The sequence below is a fragment of the Astatotilapia calliptera genome, chromosome 18, assembly GCF_964374335.1.
Source record: "Astatotilapia calliptera chromosome 18, fAstCal68.1, whole genome shotgun sequence".
Taxonomy (NCBI): domain Eukaryota; kingdom Metazoa; phylum Chordata; class Actinopteri; order Cichliformes; family Cichlidae; genus Astatotilapia; species Astatotilapia calliptera.
In genome coordinates this window covers 24602054-24627455 of record NC_137439.1, presented here as the reverse complement: position 1 = coordinate 24627455, position 25402 = coordinate 24602054, and the positions used below count along the sequence as shown (strand labels likewise).

The 25402-nt window shown below is 40.5% G+C and overlaps 1 protein-coding gene across 11 annotated transcripts in view; it reads right to left on the bottom strand.

Moving 5' to 3' along the window:
* Positions 1 to 258: 258 nt before the first annotated feature.
* st3gal3b (ST3 beta-galactoside alpha-2,3-sialyltransferase 3b) overlaps positions 259 to 25402 on the bottom strand; it is a 52719-nt gene continuing 27575 nt past the window's right edge. For all 11 annotated transcript variants that reach the window (XM_026150920.2, XM_026150921.2, XM_026150923.2 and 8 more), the window contains 7 exons: positions 25155 to 25249; positions 20146 to 20209; positions 19954 to 20049; positions 19002 to 19188; positions 7921 to 8067; positions 5894 to 6040; positions 259 to 3075 (listed from right to left, as the gene is read on the bottom strand). In XM_026150920.2, coding sequence (XP_026006705.1) covers positions 2986 to 3075; positions 5894 to 6040; positions 7921 to 8067; positions 19002 to 19188; positions 19954 to 20049; positions 20146 to 20209; positions 25155 to 25249 — 826 coding nt within the window. In that variant the 3' untranslated portion in view covers positions 259 to 2985. The remainder of the gene's footprint in view (positions 3076 to 5893; positions 6041 to 7920; positions 8068 to 19001; positions 19189 to 19953; positions 20050 to 20145; positions 20210 to 25154; positions 25250 to 25402) is intronic.

The window sequence follows — 25402 nt, the reverse complement described above, 5'->3', positions numbered from 1 at the left end:
GGAGGCAGACGGTGTTCCAACCTGCTGCACATTTCATGAGGACTGCTCCACTATCAGCATGCCAGACTAAGACACCGAGGGCCACGCCGCAGACATATTTGAGCCCAGAGCTGGCACTTTGTGATAAAAGCTAGATTAAAAGCAGAAGGTGGACCAACCACATCAAATTAATTTCCTGCACAAACAATCAGTTTGGACACTCATGCATGTCTCCAATAAGGTCATTTACAATAAAATGAAAAGACCACACGCACAAAGTTCCATTACAAACCTTTTTATTAGGTAACAGAAAGCCTTTTGTAACTGTGTGTGTGTGTGCGCGTGTGTGTAAAAAAAAGAATTAACACGTTCAATCACTTTGACCTCCTGTTAATGCTTCAAAATTAAAGATTTATAAATACCACGAACAACAAAAGCAAATACATTCTGCTTTATTTTGAACAGATTAGAAGAAAAGAAAAAAGGCAATTTGGACGTAACACACGTGAACTTATCCAGCATTCGTTTAAAAATTAAAATTAAAAACCTAAAAAGTAAGACAGAAATGGGCTCCTTTCCAATTAAGGATCTGCTTAGACTGGTAGCTTTGAAGACTATACTAGTAGTTTTCTGTGTTTTAGGGTTCAAACAGCAAATATTTGATTTTTTTTTTTTTAAATCATAGTTTTCAAATGATTTAATGTAAGTAGCCATCTTGTTTATTAAAGTACAATATATACATCATTTCCCCCTAAAACACAAAACACAAAACAGTATAGGGCTTCAACTTGACCTTGGATTGTATACAATGTACATACAGTACATACATGAAGTGGACCGGTCCCAAACCCCAGGAATGAGACCTGTCCTGACCCGGAGCTGGAGCTGCGCCTACATACCGGAATCAGCTGCCTTTGTTCTCTTTCACAGCAGTCACACTCCTCGCTACAGCTTCCAGGTGATGAGGTGTAAGGCACTGACAGTGCCTCATGATAGTGCAATGCTCAGATGTTCCCTGTACCTTTTGCTCTCAGACAAAGGCCCAAACGGGGCCCAGTTTTCCAAAAAAGAAAAAAGTATCCATTTTCAAACCCAGGAGAACCATTCCGAAAGGAACTGTGCATGGCGTGACGATGCACGACCCTGGCAGCGTGTGGAAACTAATGAGCATGAAGGAAACAAAAATAGCAATGCATCACGCGCGTGTGTGTATGTGTATACAATCTACACTTCCAATAGAAGAGTTAAAAAGACAGAAAACTGGAGAAAACCCTATTCACAAAAAAAGTAAAATAAACCCTGCTTTGGTAAAGCAGTTTTTAAAATGCACCATCACTATATAAAGCTGATTATCGCATTCATATAATATGATGAACATATGCATCTTCTCGCTCTCCCTCACTGTTTGAAGGAGATTGCGCGCGTGTGTGTGTGTGTGTGAGAGATCACGAATATGTTCAATGTTAAAATACAGAGAAGCCTGCAACAGGATCTCCATGTGAGAAGTGCAAAGGCCTCAGCAGCACATTAATTTCAAACTGAAGGTGGCATTTATCACCTGTGGAACTTTTTTTTTCCTTTCCTTCTTAACGCCCGCTGTCACAGAAGGTCACATGTGTTGTGTTAACAAACGCTGCATAAAACAAAGAAAATGAAGAGGTGCAGACATTTAACACCCATCCAGTTTAAAGCAGATTCAGCCGCACGGTTACTTCTGCCACAAGCCTAGATGATGCTGCAGTCTCTGGGGAAGCACATGGTGCTGAAGTTTAAAGCACAAATGCAAACTTTTGTTTAGAACAGAAAGCAGGCCTGCCTGTGACCAAAACACTGGGACTTTGGAACAAAATAAATAAACAAAAAACAATAATATATATATTCCACAATCTAAGAGTTCACCATTTAGTGAAGAACAAAACCTCTGCAGCAACAGGAGAATGGAAAAGGGATGCCATAAAACACCCTGGATCACTTTATGTCTCATGAACAAAGATAGGATTAAGTAAGAGGAGACTGCAGTGTCTTACTTTCTCTCTTACAGGTGGTCAACTTTAAAAACTACAAAAGATAGCATCTTTATTGAAAAAAAAGAAGATGTAGAGTTTTAAAATACCTCACATAAACTTCAATTTTAAATACCTCAAAGAGCTTCAGTCTTCATTAATATTTAGCTTTTTGGTGGCTTCTTACCTGATGCAAACAGCATGAGGAGCCGCAAGCTTATATTAGTGTGTCAAAGCAACACCAGTCTTTGTGACAGGTGGGGGGTGTCAGGGATCATCTGGTGGAGCACGTGTTAGTTTTTAAGTCAGGACAGAATGGGGGGGAAAAAATGAATGAATGAAGTAGTGACAGACGAGGATCAGGGCAGCTGCTGCAGCGCTTTAAAAAGCACAGTAAAAATTATTTTTGATATTTACAATGAGGAACAAGAATACATTCAGGCAGCAGAAGGAGAGGGGGGTGGCCTCTTCTCTCTACGAGGTACATTTGGCACTGCTAATATTCAACCATCCCCACACATTCTAATAGTCCTTCTCCATCCCTTTGTCTTCTGTCTCTTCACCAGACTGACCGGAACATCAAGCTAAACTCTGACTTCTGTGGGTCATAAAGTGTCACCTCTGCTCTTACTGTTCATTCATGTAATACTCGGGGCTTTGAAGTGGTAAACACTGCAGTGTGGGGCCGGCGGAGCGTTCCTGCGAATGTCTTTTGATAAGACGCAAAACTATGCAGATCCAGTGCTCCCCCCATGCTCGTTTCCCCCCGCTTCAATCAGCAAGAGTCTTTGGTTCAGAAGGCACGTGTGTGCGCGTCTCTCCACAGAATCCCTCCTGTATTTTATTCTTTTTTAAATATCCTTTGATATAAAAACCCCGGCAGTGTGCAGGCCACCCGGACTCGAGGGTTTTTTTTTCCTTCTTCAAAAAGTCAATCCATTTCCCAGCTTCCTGCTAGTAGTCTTTTGGGAATGGCGGAGGGAGACTGTGGGCGGGTGTAAACTTAGATACCATTGGTCAGATCTTTGATGACGTTTGCCTTCACCAGCTTACGAAGGAACTCCTTTTCCTTGGATATGTTGTGTGTCCATGACTGCAGGATAATCAAAGGAAAGGACATGTTCAGAAAGATACAACATCACAGATGAAACACAAGGATAAGTGGTGGGAGGAGGCATATTAAACAGCACATTTTCCAACAGTGCCAGACAAAACTGTATGTTAAGTTTAGGGTTACTATATCCCCAGTGTCTATACATGTGGGTGTTCAAGTGTACAACAATGGAGCATGTGTTAAGCCATGGTGGTCAGTCTTCTGTCCTGCTGTGCTATAAGAATTCAGTCCAGTGGGATAGTTAGGGATAAAAGGAGAAGGAATATATAGAGAAAGGAGGCACAGGGTGGAGGAAGAGACCTATGAGAGAGAATGAAAAAAAGTGGAGAGCTTCAAGACTCTCTTATAAGGTCTGGCTGTGTGTCTGTCTGGGTCAAGCCTCCTACAATTACATGATGGGAAACGCCACAGCCTGAAAGAACAATAACCTGCAGTTTTCGCAGAAGTCAACAGCAAAATTACAATGACATTTAAAATACAATAACAACAATAACAACCTGCTGGCAACCACTGGTTGGGAGAGAAAAGCGTGTATTCCGCGACCAGTTGGCAAATATTTACTTAAGGTTACGTGCAATCGCTAGCATTAAAAAGGTCCACCATGAAAAGCTCCTTCCAGCTGCTTTGGTCGCTAGCAGATTTGGTTGCCAGTAATTTGTGAATATTTGCACACAAGTTGGCGTTTTTCATGTAAACTACTCAGAGGTAGCGAAACTGAAAAGTGCACCTTGTGGGGTCGTCATCTAATATGGAATCCAGCATGTAAGCACTCGAGACAGTTTGCTCTATTTGCTTTTAGCTTCCACTCTGGCTGGTTTTATGGTGTTTCATTAGCTTTAATGACGATCCGCTGTGGTGACCCCTATAGGAAGCAGCTAAAAGACGAGGAGGAGCAGGGTAGAAAAAAACCCCAATGCCTTCCCAGCTTCACTAAAAGTCTGTCCGTATCCACTTTGCACACATGACACGGGACAGACAGGGCAACATATGCATTGGTTGCAATCATGTCTTTGGGTAACTTCCAAATAATAACTGTAAGACTTTATTCCTCTTCGACTTCTTTCTTTAGTGAAACTCCACATGACAAAAATGTTAAAGTTGCGACCATAAAATCAAAACTGGAAGATGAGCAGAAAGATGCCAATGGCTCCACAGCCTCAGGTCATCATTCTCTGTGGGTTTTCACAGTCATTTCATCAACTATTGATCCGATCAGTTTAAATTAGATCATTTCCAAGCACAGCTTTGAGATGACAAAAATGAGGATGCATAGATAGACATGTATTGTGGATTTTAATCCTCCACCCAGACAGTTAAAGAACAGGCCTAAGTTCTAAAGTTCCAGAAAAATCAAAACCTCAGGCGCTGGTTAAGCTTTCCAAACAACAGAGATAAAAAAAATGAAAGGCTAAAAACATTAACATTAATTAGCCATGTATGGCTGATGATGACAATGCTGATGAAGATGATGACAATAAATGCCAAAGGTTTACTGGGAGTTTAGACAAAGGTTATCATCATACTGAGCTCATGGTTTACACATGTCAGCGCAGGGGTGACATCTCTGATTCAGCTCGGTTTCAGTGTAAACACAGAGATCCAGACGTGATGGAGCAGAGAGAGCTCCGTCATGAGGACGTTTAGAAAACGATCGTTTAAGTGACTGATGAAAGACCGTTCCCACTTCAATCTAAAAATTTAGTTCGACGATTTTCATTTTTCATCTTTCATGAATTTATGTTTTAATTTATCAGGAAGTTTCACCAATCTTTCATTTTGTTTATGGTTTAATATACGTACGGGTTTGTTTCCCTTTTTTTTTCCCCCAGACATTTTCTCTGGTTTCCACTAATCTGTGCTCTTAATCTTTCATGAAAGCAGCTCTGACTTAATTTTCCAAGTCAAATGGGACGTAAAGTTACAGACAGGTGACAAATTAAGAGAATTGCCTGAGCTCTTAAACCTCAGTATCGAGGTGGCCGTTACTCTCTTGTGGCCATGTGGCTGGCATGCTTTTCCTCTTTGAAGCATCACTCCACAACAAGCTGTTTAGTGATTGCTTTCATCTTACAATGTAGCATTTCCTGATTCTGATGGGCGTAGTCTACATCCATCTGAAGGGCACGAGGGGTCACTGAATGGTTTAAAAAGTATTGAAATACTGTGTATTGCATACTATGGCATTTACACATCTTAACTATAGAAGATATTGGATCAGTGAAGGGATATTTTTTGGAAAGTTAATCCTTTCACAAAACATCCAGAGACTTTGAGCTGATGGCGCAGTTATCAGACAAAATGTTCCTGACACCTCTGCAGCTTTAACAGTCCCTTGTAATCTTAAATATTTGTAGAACAACCATTAGCTAACTGCAAAGAGCTGTTTAGCACTCCGGAGCACCTCCAAGCATTTTTTCTTCCCATAAGCTCATAACGGTTATAATTTTGGCTTTAAAGAAGAAAAAAAATGGGAGAAGTTGAACCCCAAAAGAATTCTTGGACTAATATTACCATAAGTCCAAACAGTGACTGCTTTGTAGTGAATGTATTTTGGCTGTAGGCCAGTTCACGTCCCCCTCGCACTCCTTCACAGGAGTGGTGGTCCCTCCTAATCAAAGTCTACAGTTGTTACTTTGGTTATTCTACTGTGGCCAAAGGGTAAGGAGCAGCTAGAATATATTGTTCTCATTAGGAATGAGCCCACGTCGTTCCGCATTTCATTTAAAGAAATCTTAAAGAGTGCCTCCAATGCTGGATTACCCTGTAGTGAAATAAGTGCTGATGTGCGAACGCTCACCTCTTTAATGGCGGACATCTTGACAGACTCGTAGTAGTGCAGAGGTGCGTAGGGCTTGTTCATGTCGTAACCAAAACCAGCCACCGCCACCTCGTCGCAGTTGTGCAGTGCCATTGTTATAGCAACAGTCCCCAAAGTTGGAATGTTCTGTGGCAGAAACACAGGTGTGGGCAACACACACACACACACACACACACACACACACACACACACACACACACACACACACACACACACACACACACACACACACACACACACACACACACACACACACACACACACACACACACACACTATTAAAATGAAAAACAGGTATGACAAAAGAAAATCTACCCTATTATTATTATAATTTTCTCATTGCATCTGACACAGATGTATTCTACCACTCTCGTATCTGCTTCCCTCCCTCCGTCTTCGGTACTTCTGTCTTTGTTCTACTTCACTGCTGCTAACTGACTCTGAACACTTGGTGATTAACTATTACCTTTGAGATGTGATGCCTGTAAACCCCTGCTACGACACGCTGAGCTACAGGGTTGAAGCTGTGCTTCCTAACCGCCCTGGGGTGCCAGAGATCTGGGATTTGGGGGGGTAGGTAAAAGGGCCTCTGTGTGTTTGATTGTGTGTGAGGATGTTGCAGAACAACAGAGGGTGTGTGTGTGTGTGTGGGGGGGGGGGGGGGGGGGGGGGGGGAATGCAGGGTGCAGAAGAAAGCAGAGGGAGGGAGGCCCTATTTAAATCATTACCCTGATTTGCAGCCCTCAGGGTAGGTGGAGCTGAACCAGCAGCTGGCCAACCCCCCACTGCATGTTCTAATAAGAGATTATTTTACACACATGCAGCCACACACACTCAACATAAACACCAGTATAACAAATAGTCCTCCTCATTAATTTCCATGTACATAAACATACACTGTGATGGTCAGAGGAGAAACGGTAAAGTGTTTCTAGGGAAAGAATGTGCCAAATCATACAACTCTGCAGCCAGACAGCCCTGCAAACACCCAGACACAAACACAAACGTGCACACAGATCATCATGCACTCGCTCTCTTACGCACAAACACACACATATATAATGTGATGCCCACATGTTCAACACATGTTGCAGAGCTGAGTTCATGCAGGGGTGTTCTTGGTGGCCCCCAGAGGGTGGTGTTAGGGTGATACACTCCTCATGTCCCCTCCAATTCCCCCTATCCCCCCTTTACTTGCCAAGTGTACACAGACACATACACACACACACTATATACACTTGCACACCAGTATTTAATTTCAAACAGTCTGATGTTTAGTTTGTAATTTTTCTGCTCTGCAATCGATTTGATAGCCACCAATTTAAATTTCATCACTTTACTTCTTAAACAAAATATTCTCTGGTTAAAGGGATGACACGGCAGAGGGATCCACCCTGGCGCCGGGTTACAGCGAGTATTCACTAGTTTTTAATGTACCGAAGTAAAATGCAGTGAAAGATCGGAACGCTTTAGATCCGTGGCTCCCTAATCGCAGCTCCTGTTCCAAGAATGAACTCTGCTCATAACTTACAGCAAAATAAGCCCCTAAATGGCTCCAGAATCAGCAGATTATATAACATGTGTATATTTTCTTCAATTAGTTACTTAAAAAAGAAAAAGGAAAAAGACTCTTGTGTAAGCAGGGCGCAGACGAGTGGGACTGTAATTATTCTGCATTTCATTTGGAAACACAGTCCAATCCCCTCCCCATTCTTTCTGGATATCGAGCTCTCATTCTCTTACAAAAACAGATGAACGTCTCATCTATGCATACAAAGTCGATATCTGATGTAGCCTACGTAACTGGCCGACGCCGTTGCCAGCATTTATCCTTGTCTGGACTGCACAGTTACATTTCAAGGGGGGTGCACATCAGGTTACACCACTGGACACAGTGCAGGTTTTTTTTTTTTTTGTTTGTTTGTTTGTTTTTTAAGAAGGGTGTGCAGTTACAACATACCTACAGTGAAGGTTTAAAACAAAAGTAAAGTTCCACTGTTACTTACTCCTTTGCCCATTAGGCCATTGTTGAATGGCAGGCCAATGAACTGGAAGGCAGCCTCCTGGATGAAGTAGGGGTTGAGGATTCTCATCTCTGTCGGCTCCCGAGGCACAGACTGAGCCACAGACTTCCAAAAGCCATCTGTGCCCCTCTGAAAAGTAAAAAGATGGAGGACAGCAGAAAAAGGTCAGTTTGTGTATGGTAAAGAATTTATTTTACACTGTCAGATTAGAGACATGTCACAGAGGCACAAATGGGAAAAAACAAAAAACAACAACTAAAGGTTTCAATTGATGGCATTGGTGATAGGCAACTAAAATTTACCAACCAAACATCAACAAAAGATTATCCTCCTTAAACAAAGAAGCAAACCAGAAGCCAGGCTCCGTCTACCACTGATTGGGGAAATTACTTCTGGACCTTTAATGAATGAAGGGGAGGTTGGGGGTTGCTGTTTGCAGGACACCAGCAATTTTGACCCATCAGAAGGAAAGTCTAGCAGTTTGTGAGAGATGCAGTTGCCCTAGAGTGGTAACGAGAGGCTGCACTAAAGTCCTCATCAAAGTTTTAGAAGATTTAGATAAGACAATAGTGCGACACACAGTTGAACCTTTAAGGCTTTAGTGCCATTTTCCTTCTGAGAAAGAATACTTCATAATCTAAGTGAACACCAAATAAGGAGAATGATTATAGGTGCTGATAATAGTGCTGCCGTGTTAATATGCACCGACTCTGGAGCAAAACTGCTCCATTACCGTGCGGAGACTTTCTGTTTCCTACAATTTTCTCAGGCTTCTGGAAATATCAATATTAGTGAAATAGTTGATTTTGACAAAAAATCTTTTGTAGACCCACTTTTGTCTGAAGTCAGACACCCTGCTGGGAACCTATCCATACTCAACATCTCTGGGTAAATATTGCATTAGAAAGAAAATCACAAAATCACACCTTGACCCGAGGGTGTTCCGAGAGACCTCGGGTCTTTTTACACAAGGCAATCTTCATCAGTCGCAAGCACAACCCGTCAGACATGCTAGTAACACCACCTGAATAAAATTATGCAACTCTAATGAAAGGCACTTGCCCAACTTGGTCCTTCCAGAACAGCCGACTGATATTAATAAACTGAGACAGACAAAAAGCTCCCCCTTGGAGAAGTTTATACATAATGCAAGTGAATCCTGAGTCCTAGCTTCCTTTACTGCATTCAATTCAAATGTTACACTAAATTAACAAGTAACAAATTAACAGTGTGTGATTGACTTGTCTCCTCAGATCCATGAAGCCAATGTGAATCACCTGTTCAAACAGTCAAACACTCGCCTGGCTGCCTTTGATACAGCAATGTGTGTGTGTGTGTGTGTGTGTGTGTGTTTGTGTGTTGGCAGAGGCAGTAGCAACAAGTCTGATGGCTTTGTGGGTTCAACAGTGGCGGCTCTTTTTGAACGCAGGCCCAGCTCTGTGCCCTCGGCAAGCCGCGACAGGAACAGCAGCTCATCTCTCCTGTCAACACAGCTTGTGTTTGCCAGAAATCTATTTAGCCGAGCTGTTTGGATGTGTGCAGGTCTGTGTATGCTGAATAAAGAGTGATGCATTTTTTTCTTTATTCTAGGAAGGAGAGCAGCTAATGACACAACACACACACACACACACACACACACACACACACACACACACACACACACACACACACACACAAATGTCACAGGGTGGGGATCTCTTTGAAGATCAGACAAGTACAGGTGGTTTTGAGAAATGTATGAGCAATTAGTATGTAAGGATTTGGGATTGTTAGGAAGGATGGGAACGGTGGGTATGTTTATGAGTTCAGGAATGTGGGAAGCTGCTCACAACCCTGTTTTCCAAAACGCTGTAACACTTTGTAACATGTAAACAAAAAACAGACAGCAATGATTTACTTGATCCCAAACTTTGAGAAGGAAAGATATGGTGGATTTCAAAATGCTGTGAAAACTTGGTGAGCAAATGGTTTAGAAAAAAACAACAACAACAAAACAAAAACTACAAATGTTTTAGTGATCATAAAAAAATATTCAGAGAATTCAGTGGCATTCCTGTGCACAAGAACAAGACTGAAAACAAGTCATGAATGGCTGTGATGTTCAGCCTCGGGCTGCACTGCATTAAAACCAGACAGTTCTGTACAGAGTCAACGCACAGGCTCAGGAACACATCACAGGAGCAGGAAATAAATGTTAAAATACCAAAAGAAAATTATTAATTCCACAGACTTCCTTGTACCTGAGAGATAATTTAAGGTGAATTAAGGGGAAGTGGAAAACTGATCTATTTTTATGGCCAACTTGCGCTTCTACAGAGGCACATTTAGGGCTTGAACATTATATACAGTTTACCAAACCACATCCTGCATGTACTACATTAATATGGCTTTGTAGCAAAATAATCTTGGTGCTTAACTAGCTAGCGTGCAGTAAACACCTGCCACCCACTGGAAACATTTGGTACATTACAAATGAAACATATGCGAGAAGGACGACAAACCGCTGAGCAGAACGAGAAAGAACTTCACTTTCAAACAATAAGCCCTGTTTTGGATGTGTCATTGAAGGTTAAACACACAGCAAAGAACAATGAACATCAAAATGACATAAGATAGGTATCCAGTAAATAAAGAGTAAAAGAAACTGCTTTAAAGCAGCACTGAAAAGGCTGCACTTCCAGCGATGAGTAGCGTACAATCTGTACTTAAAGCTCCTACAAATAGCCTTAAGGGAACAGGATGTGGCTCCCACTGTGGACTAACTGCTAACCTCTGTGTGAGCACGCATTTGTTTCTCAAAACAAAGCGCTGTAACTTTGCCCTAGACACGATAGGAAGCTACGGAAAGAGTCTTTCACACCACTTGCTAATGACGGACGCACACATGCTCAAAGGTGAACACACGTGTACTGCATTGGCTGGCTGGGCTGTCACTGAGCTGTGTTCAAAGAGGAAATGACTGTTTCCGTTCTCCTGTGACAGCTTTATGGTTAAATTGGTTTAGATTATTAGATTTAAGTGTGTGCACAAGGCAGTGCGCTCCAATAAAGCACCTGTTAAAACAAACCTGAACTGGGTGAGTTAATTATTTGCAATGCAAGGAGATAGATCCTAGAGGGGGTCAACATTACTTAGTTACAAAAACTTAAAAATCAGCTTAGTGCCAGTCAACCGTGTTGAGGAAAAGATGATACAACTCCTTGCCGTCTTGTCAGAAGGTGGATCTCAAAGCATAACGAGCCTGAACTGAGCGCAGATGAGCAGAAATGATGAGTTCACAGATTCAACAATTCTCCAAATAACAGGAACAGCAAGCTTATACAGCTACATCAAAGCACAGCATACAGCTCGGGCTGGCTTAACCTCAAACTCTGAATTACACACATTTGCCCACTACAGCCAACATTCATGGCATTTCTTGAGAGCTAATTATAAACATTGTTTACCACACAGTGCAGAGAGCTGGAAATGCAGTTCTAAATGTATGCACTGTGTGAGACAATCCCCAGCACTATATCAATGCAGTGATGTTGCGATAATATCTGTGCAATACTGATTTTTCTGTGCTGAGGATGAAGAGGATGTACCAACAGAGCAGTAAGGCTGTTGAGATTAGAAAAGGACTATTATTGATTCCTCGGAAACCACAAACAAAAGCATGTACGATTAAAGTAGATGGCAGAGTACAGGTAACTTGTCAGCTTGAGCTGAAGCCTTACAAAGGCTAAGTGTATTTGTTTTGTGATTTCAAAGCTGCTGGAAAAAAAAAAAAATCACAATTACATAAACCATTAAAGAAGAAAAAAAAAAAAGGGATCTTGAATCAGAGGATTAAAGCGTGCCACAGGATGAGGAGAAGTCCTACTGTAAGCCTAAAGATGGAAAGGATCAAACAAATGGAAAAAGTGAAGCAAAAAGGAATGGTACAAGGAAAAAGGTCGTTAAAATCTCGAAAAAGGTAACTAAGATCATGTGCTGGTGAGATACCTAAATTAGACTGTCCATAAACATAATGGTATGTATCCTGTGTCCTTGCATAAAAAGGCTCAAATAAGCAACAGCTTTGGTTTAGAGCCTTGCATTGAGAGTTTTTAGCGTGCTTTGGTTTCATTGTGGTTTCCAGCCCAAACCAAAACTGAACTCACCTTAAAACTAAAGTGGTCCGCTGTGTTAAGTGAAACAGCCAGCTCAGTCTATAGCTTCTGGGGGTCCGAGCAAAAAGTGCAGACACACGGAACAACAATGAAATATGGGGGATAAAGGGAAAAAGGTTTCACATTTGCAGGATTACTACAAGTGGCTTTAAATGCCTTCAGCGTAAACCATCTGCCACAAGCAGTGAAACCAAACAATCTCGTCACCAGAAGCGGTTTTCAGTTTTAGCTTACATGTGACTACTCTTCAGATTGATCTCAGAGTATTGCTTCAATAGCAACGAATGGCCTTACTTCCCTGATTGACAACCGTAACACTTTTTGGAGTTTTTCAATCCTGTAAACTTACCGAGCGAGAATGTGGTTGCGTTTGATGTTTGTGCCGTGGAGCTGCACGGCTCAGACGAGGTGGACCGAATTTCCGGAGGGCCGACTTAAAGCAATTTTGAAAACGAAACGGCAGCCCCAAACTGCGAACAATCACAATTACAGCTGCCTGGAGGTCATTAGCACTGTGTACATGTCAGGTCTCTGAGTTTACAAGTGGTAGTGTCTTACCACTTAAGTGCTCCTCTGAAGAGGAGCCATTTGTGCAAGAATGTCTGAATGGAGGGAGGTAGCAGTAAAACTTGGAGGTGCGCAGCAGGGGATTACAGTTACTAAAGGTCCACTTATAATATTCCCCCTCTTTGTTTTTAGGAGGGAATCTGAAGCGGTCCCCGATTTGTGTTTTTTGTTTTCTTGACACATACCACAACCTCTCCTCCCATTGAGGTCACAGTGATTGATCGATTCCTGGTCTCTCTGAGGTTATTCGGTATGGGAAGCACAAATCTTCAAACTTCCACGATTGCAAAGATGAAAATCGTGCCAATGCTTCACCGCTTCACAACACTACAACCTTTAAAACCAGCAGGTGCAGCAAAGTCTCTGGGAAATAACAGGTGACGTGTTGAAAGATCACAAGCAGTGTCACAAGGATCTGCTTGTATCTCATTATATATATATATATATATATATATATATATATATATATAAAAAAACAAAAACAAATGAATAAAAAACTAAACAAAAACACAACAACACAAACATTGGTTCTTTTGGTGACCTTTTGACAATTAATAGGTCGCCTTAAACTCTCATAAATACATCATTAATCAACATCCACTCTATTGGAACACAGCACCAAAGGAACCCAGTGTACAGGTCCCAGTGTAAATCACAGCAGGCTATGTAGGTGAAGCACTTCTGAAACACAACACTCGTGGCAATCAGTGACATCCGGACACCACGTTAGTCACTTGGTTCACGTTCAGAATCCATGTTTACAAGTATGTAAATGTTTATGAATGCATGTATGCATGCAACTGGGGGATTCTCCACAGATGTTTGGGCTTAAAAGAAGAGCCATATACCTTCCTGCAGTTCATCCACAGTGAAAGGGTTGCAATAAACTTTTTTGGGATAAAATGACAAGTATGTAAACCCAAAAATCTGGGCACCACACGGGGTGACACAGCTCACTGGCTCACACCAGTATTCCAGCCATCGGGAATTTACATTTAAATTTCTCAATAATGTGGAGACCCTTGCCATTCTAGAGACTCGATATTTTAGCTACACTCGATTTTTTTGGCATTACCAAAAGACAGAAATATTGGCTACACTATAGTATTTTGTTACTTTGGAATAAGAACCCCTGGCGGCATTTCTATTAAAGGAGAAGTACTTTCTTCGACAAATTGTCTGCATCCATCATTTATCTCTCTGCCCTGCAGCCAGCAGCGAAAGCTCCTGTAAACAAACAGGAGAGATAGAACACCGACACTCCACCTTCAAACCCCGTGTTTACCACCGGCTGTATATCTTTCACTGGATCTGTTTAAAAATATCCCCACATATACAAACACATGCAGGCTGTGTGTGCATGAACTGTGAGTGCACACTGTGCATGAAGGAGAAAAAAAAAATTTGCAAATTAGACCCAGGAGAGAAAAAAAACTATATCAGCAATCGTGGAAATCGCGTTTGAGCACATGTGTAAACAGCATGTAATGTGGCAATCAACCAGCCTGTTGCCGTTGTGGGGTCCAATTTTAAGGCAGAGTGAGAAAGTTAGCTTGTAATCAGGTAGACAATGAGGGATAAGGGAAATTGGAAGCTTTGTGATGCTTTGGGACTGTGTATGTATTAAAAAGGACAGGCACAATTAGGAAGAAGGATTAGATGTGATCACGACTGGATTTCTTTGCGTGAGTCTGCGTGTTTGTGGAAGTGTCCGAAACTCTAAATAACAGATTGGGAAACTGTCTTGCTAATTTGTATTCTGGCCAGCTTTCCAAGACTGCACTCTAGGCTCATGAAAATCTGCAATAAATGAAGGATAGTCCGGCACATTTACCACCGGCTAGCTGAGTCATTCGGAACTGCGCAAGTGTGTACCACCCACTAACCTTTCAGGGAAAAAAAAAAATTACACTTGCTTTCATAACCACAGAAGGCAAGTAAAAAAGGTTTTTCATCCCTTCCAGCTCCAAGTATGCAGGTTACACAAAGAAATTCCCGGCCGTGAAAGCTCCCGAAGGACAACTGTCCAGAGTTACATTATGTTACCCTCTAGCACGAACAAAATGGATCGAGTAAAGGGGTGCAGGGGGGGGGGGGGGGGGGGGGGCTTGCTGCTACATGATGAGGATTTCCTGCAAATAGTTCTTTACCAAAAGTATGATTGTTTTATTCCATTAAATACCTGTTTGTGTGGTAAGAAGTAAAGGAAAATAGTTTTAAAATAATGAGCACGCATATATTTAAAAAAATTCATTATTACAATTATTTTTTTTAGGAACGTTTTTCCTGAGATCACGGGAGGTGAAATCAAACGTGCAGATAAAAACATCTTGGTGTTTACTCTGCATTTTTCCTGCTGCTAGTGAATGAGATACAATGAAGACAGGATATCAGTCTTTTGACGGGTTTCTTTCATGTTGCTGCCAAGGCAGAAAATCCAACAGCAAACAGATATTGCTCTCCTAGTAACACAAGCAGCTTCATGCTTCACTAAAGGTATATGCTGCATCTTCTTACCAAATAGTTTAATGTGAGCAAACAAATTAAATGCCTGTGTGATGCATTTTTAAATAAGCACATAAAAGCTCGCTGCAGACAGTTCATTTATCATTTAAACCAACGTGACGTGCTACTTATTATACACAACTTTCGAAACTAGTGTCAAATTAAAGCATTCCCTAAACACATCGGCTTACAGTCATAACAACACCTACCACCACTGAGACTTTACCGGGGAGCAACGGTCAGCACTAATGAGGAAGGCAGCCCATTTAACATCTGGACCAAAGCAGTTTAAACCGACAGATTGCACAACTGACCGACTCTGCTATTCTAGGACTGTAGACTCTTAGCAACAAGCCTGAACAGTTAGAGGGGCTTTTTTTTTGGATTGTAATTCTATAAACCACCTCACTACACTGATATCCATTAATGGATTACTTTTACACTGAAAGAGTTTCAAGGGCACAAGCTGCCAAAATAAAAATGGAGCAAACTGTTTAGAATAGCAGTACAGATGAATTGCATTCGATTTCCTGCCATATAAATAGCGTGTCCCATTATGTTCCTGTTTTCTGGAGGTCAAACATGGGTGTCTGCACATGTGTCAGTTTTATTCTGGCATGCTGTCATCGAGCCTCAAAACAGAAGACACTGATGATATTTCTGTTTCCTGATAATTAACGCATGAGTTGCATTCCTCCTTCCTCAGCAGATCAAAGAGGACTGAGTCAGACGCCGGGGGCAGGATCAATTATCCAGGCAGCCATTTTCACTGTCCTCTCCATCTGACACGCCACAAAAATCTGGGCACTATCAAAGGCTGAAGACGCCATAAGCCAGCCAAGAAAGCAGTTTTATTTTATTTTACCGTCAACTTCCACTACTCACTCTTTCCTCAGCTGTTAACCCTTTACTCCATTTGACATTATCCTTTCCACCTATCCATTTTCTTTTGTCCTTTAACCAAAATTCACACTACTACTTTGTTTCAGTTTGTTATGCCATACCCTAACTGTATTGTCCATTCCCACCCACCCACCCTTATTCTGTTTTTTTCCACTTGTGACTTTCTATTTTGACAAAAGCCGCCTTGTAAAAATTCCAGCTGGGATACGGTCTCTGAAATTCACTCGGCTGTGTCAGAAAATAAAGCAGGTTTCCCAAATCCTGTGTTTTCTGATGAGACTTTTTTTCCAAAACAAAACAAAACAAAACAACAAAAATAAATGATTATTCTGCCTGCTTAAAAATACACTCCCTACTCTGATTTTTAATAAAATTACAAATGTGAGTTTTACAACACCAACATTAACAACAACAAAAAACCAAAACCCACACAAACAAACATCTGCTTTAAATTCAACACTCCTCCCCACGCAGGAGACCTCTGTGTGCACCTTTGCACCACTTCCTGTGTTCACAGTTTGATTGCTCACTGGAAATCCAAATATGACCACCTGCATGTGCTCTTTTTAGATTTCACCACAGACAAACATCAACTTCTGTGTCAAACTGATGCAGCTTTCATGTCGAGGATGATCACTGGAGCCAGACACTAAAGCTACGACCTGAACACCAAACTGTAGTTTAGAGAAAGCACACAGAGTCCAAACCCAAAGGTCAGTAGTGTGACCAGAAGCATGCTAACCACTCACACCTCTGTATGTCTGTCCTTTCTCACAAATCCATTTAAATTTTACTTATTCAGCGCCAAAATCTCAACAACAGTTGCCTCAAGACGCTTTGTATTGTAAGGTAAAGACCCTACAATAAAAGAGAATAGAACCCCCAAAGTGAGACCAGGCAGGGAGACACGATAAAAGGCACACTGTGGAAGAAAGCCATGGATTAATAATAACTAATGACTATTTCCAAAGTGGTGTATAAGCACCACTTTGGAAATTCCAAGTGGAAGTGTTGCTGTTTTGACAACTGAAATTTCAGTGTGCATGCAAGTGGCCAGGGAGCGATTCAAACCTAGGAAGAGTGCTCGAAGTGATGCAACGGTGCACAGAATGGCCTTAAAGGGGAAATCGTCCAAATTTAAAATCAAGTCAAGTTATTGCCCTTTATGGGTGAATTTGTGACCTCCACTCACAGAAGGAGGGAGGACTGGTTTTGCTTAACACTGCATATGTTGAGCTTTATAGAAGCACTCAGCAATAATGTAAATCCATAAAGATATAAAACATGCTACAACTTAAAAAAAAAAAAAAAAAAAAAAAAGGGGGGGGGGGGGGAAGGGGGAAAAAAGGAAAAGAAAGGGAGGCTCTAGTATGTTCCCTTAAATACTTTGAGGCAGGCCCTTTGACCTTAAGCTAAGTGGATTCAAAATAATCCCAGTCAAAGATATATTATAGACTGCTCAACAAGAAAAGAATGAAAGTGCCAAGAGAGCTTTTTTCTAACAAAAGGACAAAACGAGAAGAGGAGGTATTAAAAGACTGCCATGTTCGGTAATACTTTCATAGATAACGTAGACACAATTGGGCCATTCAGTCTGACCCTGTGAGATTAATAGGGCAACTCATAACCTGTCAATTAACTGTGCCAATACTAATATTCCATGGGACATGTGATAGGCTTGTTACATGGCAAAGCAAAGGGAAAAAATAAGGTCATTTTTCCTTGAATGTCCTTTCCACATTAAGCATTTAAATCAAATTCAAATTTTATTTGTCACGTACACAGTCATACACAGTACGATATGTAGTGAAATGCTTGGACAACTGCTCGTGACCTAAAGAAAACAAAAAAGGAAAGGCTATGAATAAGACAGGAAATAAATATGAAAAATTAAAAAGGGTAAATTTAACTAGGAAGGAATAAAATATAAATTAAGGTTTAAAATGAAATAACTGTACAACACAAATTAGAATGAAGGGTAAATTTAACTGGGAAGAATAAGATAAAATATATAAATTAAAGTTGAAAATAAAATAACTGTACAACAAAATACACAATACACAATATAGAACTATATAAGAATGTATGAAGAAATCTAAATATAAATAAATATATACACAATAACAGCAGCTGTACAAGTATTAACCGACAATGAAGAATATATCATTCATCTAAAACATTCCCAATATTAATTTAGTATATGGCATAGTTCTGTGTATTCTTATTTATTCTTTTACAAAGTGGTTTAGAAGGTAATCAGGAGGATGTGATTATAGATTATACTGCTCTGATATAGATGTTCAAAGGAGGACAAAATTGTTGCGCAATAATTCAGCTGAGTGCTGATCAAACCAACAAATACAGAGTGAGGAATGTAAGTTCATACATTCTTATATAGTTCTATATTGTGTATTTGGTTGTACAGTTATTTTATTTTCAACTTTAATTTATATATTTTATCTTATTCTTCCCAGTTAAATTTACCCTTCATTCTAATTTGTGTTGTACAGTTATTTCATTTTTAACCTTAATTTATATTTTATTCCTTCCTAGTTAAATTTACCCTTTTTAATTTTTCATATTTATTTCCCATCTTATTCATAGCCTTTTCCTTTTTTGTTTTCTTTAGGTCACGAGCAGTTGTCCAAGCATTTCACTACATATCGTACTGTGTATGACTGTGTACGTGACAAATAAAATTTGAATTTGAATGTAAGTGAATGCAAGCATAAGCAGGAATCTTGTTCTATGAAAACTGCTTGCATTTTGGATCCATTTATATTTTAATACTCAAGTAGTTCAAATATCTTCCAGGTTTTGTGTTTGTAAGTTCAAGATTTCAACCTTCATTCATTGGAAGAAAAAACAAAAAACAAACAAAAAAAAACCCACCAAAAAACAAAACAACCCACCCCCCTTCAAATATGTCCTTACCATTTTCTCCTTGTAGACCATTTGTCTGAGCCACTTGAAATCAAGTGGTTTGAAAGCAGATAGAACAAAAAGTGAGTCTTGTTCGTAGTTTTCTGGGTTCTGGATCGCACCCTCTGGATATGTAATCCTTATGGTGGTTTTGGTTCCTACATCTTTTCCATAACCTTTTACTAGAGCTTCATTCAACCTGTCAACGCAAGAAAGACAACAAAGGGTGGAATCGTATTTAAGAAAAGCATAGTGAAAAGCACAGGATTATTATTTTCGATATTTAGATAAAACAGCACGTCTGCAAACAGAAAGACAAAGCAAAACCTCCACATGAAGGTTCAGCTGAAGCATAAGCTGGGTCTATGCATAAAGACTGGCCAGAGGAAAACCCAGCTTGCAACCTCATCACAAGAGCTAACATCTGACAACATCTGGGTAAGCCACAGTCATTCTGGAAACGAGTGGAATGTTAAGTGAGCTCTCAGACACAGTCACTAAAGGTAACAGTACATCCAGTTTTATTTTGGAGTTTCCCGTTTTCATCTTTAGCTCGTTTAGTTGAATAGTGGGCTGCTGTGCTCGCCTGTGGGCTGATGAGAGTTCACAGTCCGCTCCACTCCAGGGAATGCCCGTCTGCCTGCAGTGAGCTCTGATGTCAGGTGGAGGCAGTGTATAAAGTATGCATAACAAAAGGTCATAACAAAGTATGTTACTGAGTCCCCCCCAAATAACAAAAAACAGAGCAGAGACTTCTCGATATTCCACAATACCGATTCCCAGCTCACTGAAGCAACCATGCATTCCTATTTGGTCACGTGTTGATGATGCAGAAGACATTTTCTTCCCCTCAACTAAAAATTCAAGCTGTCCAAGCCCCCCCCCCCCCAAAAAAAACTTCACACTATTTAACTTATACAGAACACTGCTGTTATACAGAATCCCTTTTATTTTGGTATCTTACCTGACCACCACATCGTATTCGTCTATTCGGGACCCCAGAGACTTGTTGGATAAGATCCCACCATTACCCACGACGATGCATCGTTTACAGCTGAGACTGGAAGGCAGGACAGCCAGACATTAGTCATATTAAGAAGAAACAAGGAAGCAAAAAGAGACTTCATGTTGACGCTGACGAGTAGGGTGCAGGTACCTGTCAAGCTCCTCTCCCAGCCCGTAATTTTTTGTTATAGTCAAAATGCTGTCTATTATTCTCTCTGCAGAGAAAGAAAAAAACAAAACAGGATTTTAAAGACAGGACAGAACCTCCATACTACAATAAATCCCCATTAAAAATTCATCCACAAGTACATTAAATGCAAAATGTGGGTGAAATTCATTGCCAAGCTTAGAATTTTTACCTCGGCAGTGAATGATGCTCCAAGTATCAAACATTAAAATACTCCATCTACTAATCTGGCACTAGAAATGGAGCTCTGTCATCAGAGTCAGTCACTTTAAGCGCTCAGAACGTCCCTTTAGCTCCAAAGACGAGTTGATGTTCTCAAATAATGAAAATGACATATTTGAAAAGCTCAAACTGGGGGAAATCACACTTTTAAAGGCCAAACAGACTGCCAAAGATTTCAACATACCACCCGAGATATAACAATCTAGGTGGTCTTCAAACAGGAAGAGAGAACACCACCCTCCGTTTATTCACTCATAGATAAGGAGTGACCAGTGAACCTCAGGAATAGTGGTGATGGGGATTACAGGAGGGGAAGCTGTTGTATTCTGGAGAGGAGTGAATCTGAGAGAAACACCCATACGGAGTTAAGGATGGTATGCGTGTGTATGTAAAAACTCTGCCATAAAAGCACTCAGAGTGGAATGCTGTTTTCAAACAATCACATTCTCCTGGTTAAGTGGCCGGTGTTGTACTCGTCTCCTTGCATGGCTAGCACCCCTCTGATCACAGGTTGAGAAACGGCGATGTTTAGCCATAGCGTGCATTCCTGCCATGTTCTACGGACTATTGTGCTGGAGTCATAGCTCCAGCATTAGGTCTTGCATGCATTTCTTCCTCCTGACCATTTTTAGACCTCTTATATTTATAACTCATCTTCTTCAACATCCCAAATGTGCAGATTCCATTAGAGTTGCACCTATTTTTGTTCCATCTTACATTTGCAGGAATTTGTAACTACGTGGATTTAACAGCTGTGATTTAAAAAAAAATAAATAAATAAAATCCTCAATTTGCATCTCCATCGTTTAAATTTTTTTTAAAAGACACACAAAAAGTCTGGCATTATTTTATAGCATTCTATTTCATTTATTATATTCATAATGCAGCACACCGTCTGCCTTTACTCTCACTCTTGTTGTTTCTCTTGGCCTCTTTTTGCAGACTGAGCGTTTAGACTGGGGCCTCAAACCAGGTTGTAAGACATATTATAGTCCATCCACCCTGTCTAACAATCCTAATGATTAACCTAGTGAAGAGAGGCGAGCAGAGCCACAGCTTATTGTTTGGATGTGGTGTCAATGTCTGGCGTCAAGTATCACCCTGAGCAGCATAAACACAAGGCCGAGGACCACACCTGGATCCGAGCGGGTGAAAAGTGAAAAATCACAATGGGTAGTGTGCTCTTTCAGAGGACAACATGGAAGCTAATTGCTCTAAGTACCTGCGGTAAACCCTTTCAGCAAAGCATGTCTTGTGGTAGTGCCAAAAGACAAATTGCTGCAAGTGCAGACATTAGTCCAATGTGGAACTCTTGAAATGTTAAAAATCTTTACTGGCAACACCGGCGAATAGCAGAAGCATCACATAACACATAAACACAGACACTTTGCTGGAAAGAGTGGAGACTAAACACTACAACAAATCCTGTGATGAAAGAAAGATGATTGCAAAAAACAAAAAGGCCAAAAATTTATCTGCAGTACAAAGATAAAGTATCACTATCCTTGATAAATTAGTTAACAACTGTGAAAAAAAAAGAAGAAAAAAAAACTGCTAATGACTGCAAATGTGAGATGTGTTCAAGTCTTTGGCAGCAGCTCACAGTCTGGCTGCCTTAATTGTGCTTCCTCCTAACTAAGTGTAAAGTTGCATAACGGTCGGTGTGATTTCATTTGGTGGACATGCTGAGAATGAAAACAGCATCAATAGTGCAGGGACATCACTCCTTTACTTGTAAAACTGTGGAGCTGCCTGATGAGGACACAGTTTTTAAATAGTCTGCTGTAGCTTTCTAACCCTGGATCAGTATTTGCAAAGATAGATTAGCTTCTCTGATCAAAAAGTTCATCCCTACACACATACACAAAAAAAAAAGTTAATGCCCCAAACTAAATATAACAGCTGGAAACAAGCATGGATACGTACAGAAGCAACTAACAACAAATCACATCCTTTCCTCCCAACAGGTTCTCCAAAAATAGCACTGCAAAGAATTTATAAACTTATGGTTCAACACCCTCACACCACAAAATTCCTCCAGTCTGTTAACAGTTTAAAAAGAAGTCCACTTTAGACTGCAGGAATAAGATATTTAAAACGATTTTCATTTAAAATTTAAATTAATCCTGAATTTTGAGCGATCACTGGCAGCGTAGCTTTATTCCCCCCGGAAACCAAATCAGGGCAGCTTAACGTTTACTTTTCCTTCTTCAGGCTATAGCTGATGTGTCCCAAAGATACTTCTTGGCAGAATAAAAAGTAAAAATAAAACTCCCACCCACCAGCGCTACTCCGTGGTCTCAATTTGGAATCCTTTGTGGAGTTCTATTCAAGATCCACACGTATCATCTCTCCACATGAATACCACTAAAAGGGAAACCCCACTGCCATCACAGTCCGTGGAGAAAACAGAAACCAGGTGTAACACTCACACAGGGAGCGCTCTATTGATAGCCGTGGCTGTGTGTGTACATGAGTACACGTTTAATTGACGGTGGAGAACTTGCCAGAGCACAAAGGTAACATTCCCTTTACCTTCTGCTTGTAAGTATTGGAAAATGTGACAGAGCATGCCAGTGAAGACAGATTAATGTTATCTCTTAGGTTCCCATGGTACTGTGTACTTGTTCGATATCTGAAGTGCTGGAGTGTGTTAAGGTCAGTTAACAAGTGCAAACACTGTGTGCGGACATGCTAACGTTGGAGTGTTAGAAGACATCAAATTTTCCGGTCCCAAGATAGAGTTCATCCAGCAAATAAATGTAAATCACTTGAAAGGTTACGACAAACACAGAAGTCTGCGGAGGTTGGACTGACTGCCTGAGAATACTTAAAAAAGTTAATTAATTAAAAAAATCTATCCTATACTTATGAATGTTATACCGTGAGAGCATTACCAGTATTACCATGTTGTGCTTCGCTGGCTGTGAAGGCAGTAAAGCAAGTATTCTTTAATTTCAGGGTATAGGTACTAGACTTTTCCAGCTGTCAGGGGGCAAAAAGTGGGGTACATCCTGGACAGGTTGCCAGTCCATTTCAGGGCAAAAACCTAGGGATAGCAACCATTCAGTCACATTTACACCTACAGACAATTTAGAATCACCAGGTAAATAACCAAGTCTGTGGACTGTTAGCTAGAGTGCTGGGAGAGAACCCATGTAGGTAGAGTCAAATTTTGGATTTGATTGGCAATTCCATAACTACAGCTTGGTGAGTGCAGTTTTGACACACTCTCCACCTCCGGCAATGGCTCAGAAGGTAGAGTTGGCCATCTGTCAGTCGGAAGGTTGTTGGTTTCCTTCACTCCAGTCTGCATGTCAAAGTATCCTTGGGCATTATGTTAAAGTTGTCCTGATGCATCCATCAGAGAGACAGGTCGGCATAGAAAGAAAAAAAAAAAACTGCCTGTGATTGGGTGAAAGAGGCTTGTAGTAAAAGACTTTCGAGTGCTTCGAATAGAAAAGCACTTTATACGTGCCAGTCTATTTATAGGGGCTTGGTCTCAAATTAACTGTCCATCTACATCTGCAAGTTAGAAGACTTGCTTCCAAAAAGACTTTAATCACTCAAAGTGATTAAAGTGACCAGTTACATATTTTTTCACCTTCAAGAGAAAGAAGACTGTTGTTGGAGATTAGCTTTAACTAAACAAAGGTTGATATGAGACCAATTAGCATCAGAGCTAAAAGCATGACCTGGGAGCCCCAAATAATTTCTGTCAGTTTCTTGTGTCTATTGTAAATGAACTTCTGCAACCCTTTTGGGAATTTGTAAACACTCTGTGCTTGCATTATTATTTGGAGACTATAATTATTAATAGTTATCCATTCTTCAAAAATAATATGCAACAAACAAACATGCAAAGGAAAAATACATTATTTCCATATTATATATATATTATGTCCAAAATACAAACTTTGCAACAAATGGCAAAAAGAAATTCTTTAAGTCACAGAGGAAATAATGAGCCTTATTTTTCTTAGATCTCAGATTTTCTCAACAACTCATACAAAACAAACCAAGTGGAAATTCAGTCTGAACTGTTAAAATAACTTCTTAGGAGACATTTTGAAATTGTTGGTTGGTATGTACTGACTGTAGCCAAGTACAAACAGTATGAGGAGCCAAGTGATAAAACCCCGATAAATAAAGAATGCCATTGCTTCTACTGAACAAAATAAAATATTGGCAAGCTAGAATATGATGTTGATTAATACTGAAAACACGCAAAGCTTGTTGGCTCATATCTGAGATACCAGGCACTACAGGCACAAAACTGCACTACATCAGGCATCAATCTCCCACACAGCCTCTAAACGTAACAGTGGCAAACGAACACATGCTCAGTCTTACTTTAAATGAGCACTCCACCAATCTTTATGGCTTAAGCTTGGTGTCTAATTTAAAGAGGGGGGGAAACATGTGAAAATAGCTGTCCTGTGTGGCTTTGCCCCCCCCCCCCCCCCACACACACACACACACACACAAAAAAAACAAAGAAATAGAAAATTACACCAAAACTTGTAGAGCTAGAAATGAAGATATTTAGAAGACAATGGTCTAATGAAGGACTGACATGCATCAGGGAAAACATGAGAGAAGCATGAACCACAAAAAAAAAAAAGTCGGGATCTCGAAGCTTCTTTCTGTTTTTATGGGCAACTCCTTCTAAAACCCCAGAACATATAATTACTATAATCCACAATAAACATACAAACTAGTGGAGGGTGAACTGTGATGAATGGCTTTACCTTGCGTTTTAAAGCCGAATGGAGGTAAGTAGTTGTTGACTTTTGATAGCCGTTTGAAGTTTCGATCAAGAAACATTGGCGCCAATTTCGTAAACCTGTAAGAGAGATGAAACAAAAGTGGAGATGGTTCTCATTAGCCGAGATACAGAAGATAAAAACACCAATGCTGTAATATCCAGTATTCTTAGTATAACAGCTCCTGTTACAAACTTTCAACAATTACTTATTGTGTGCTGAATCTATCCCGG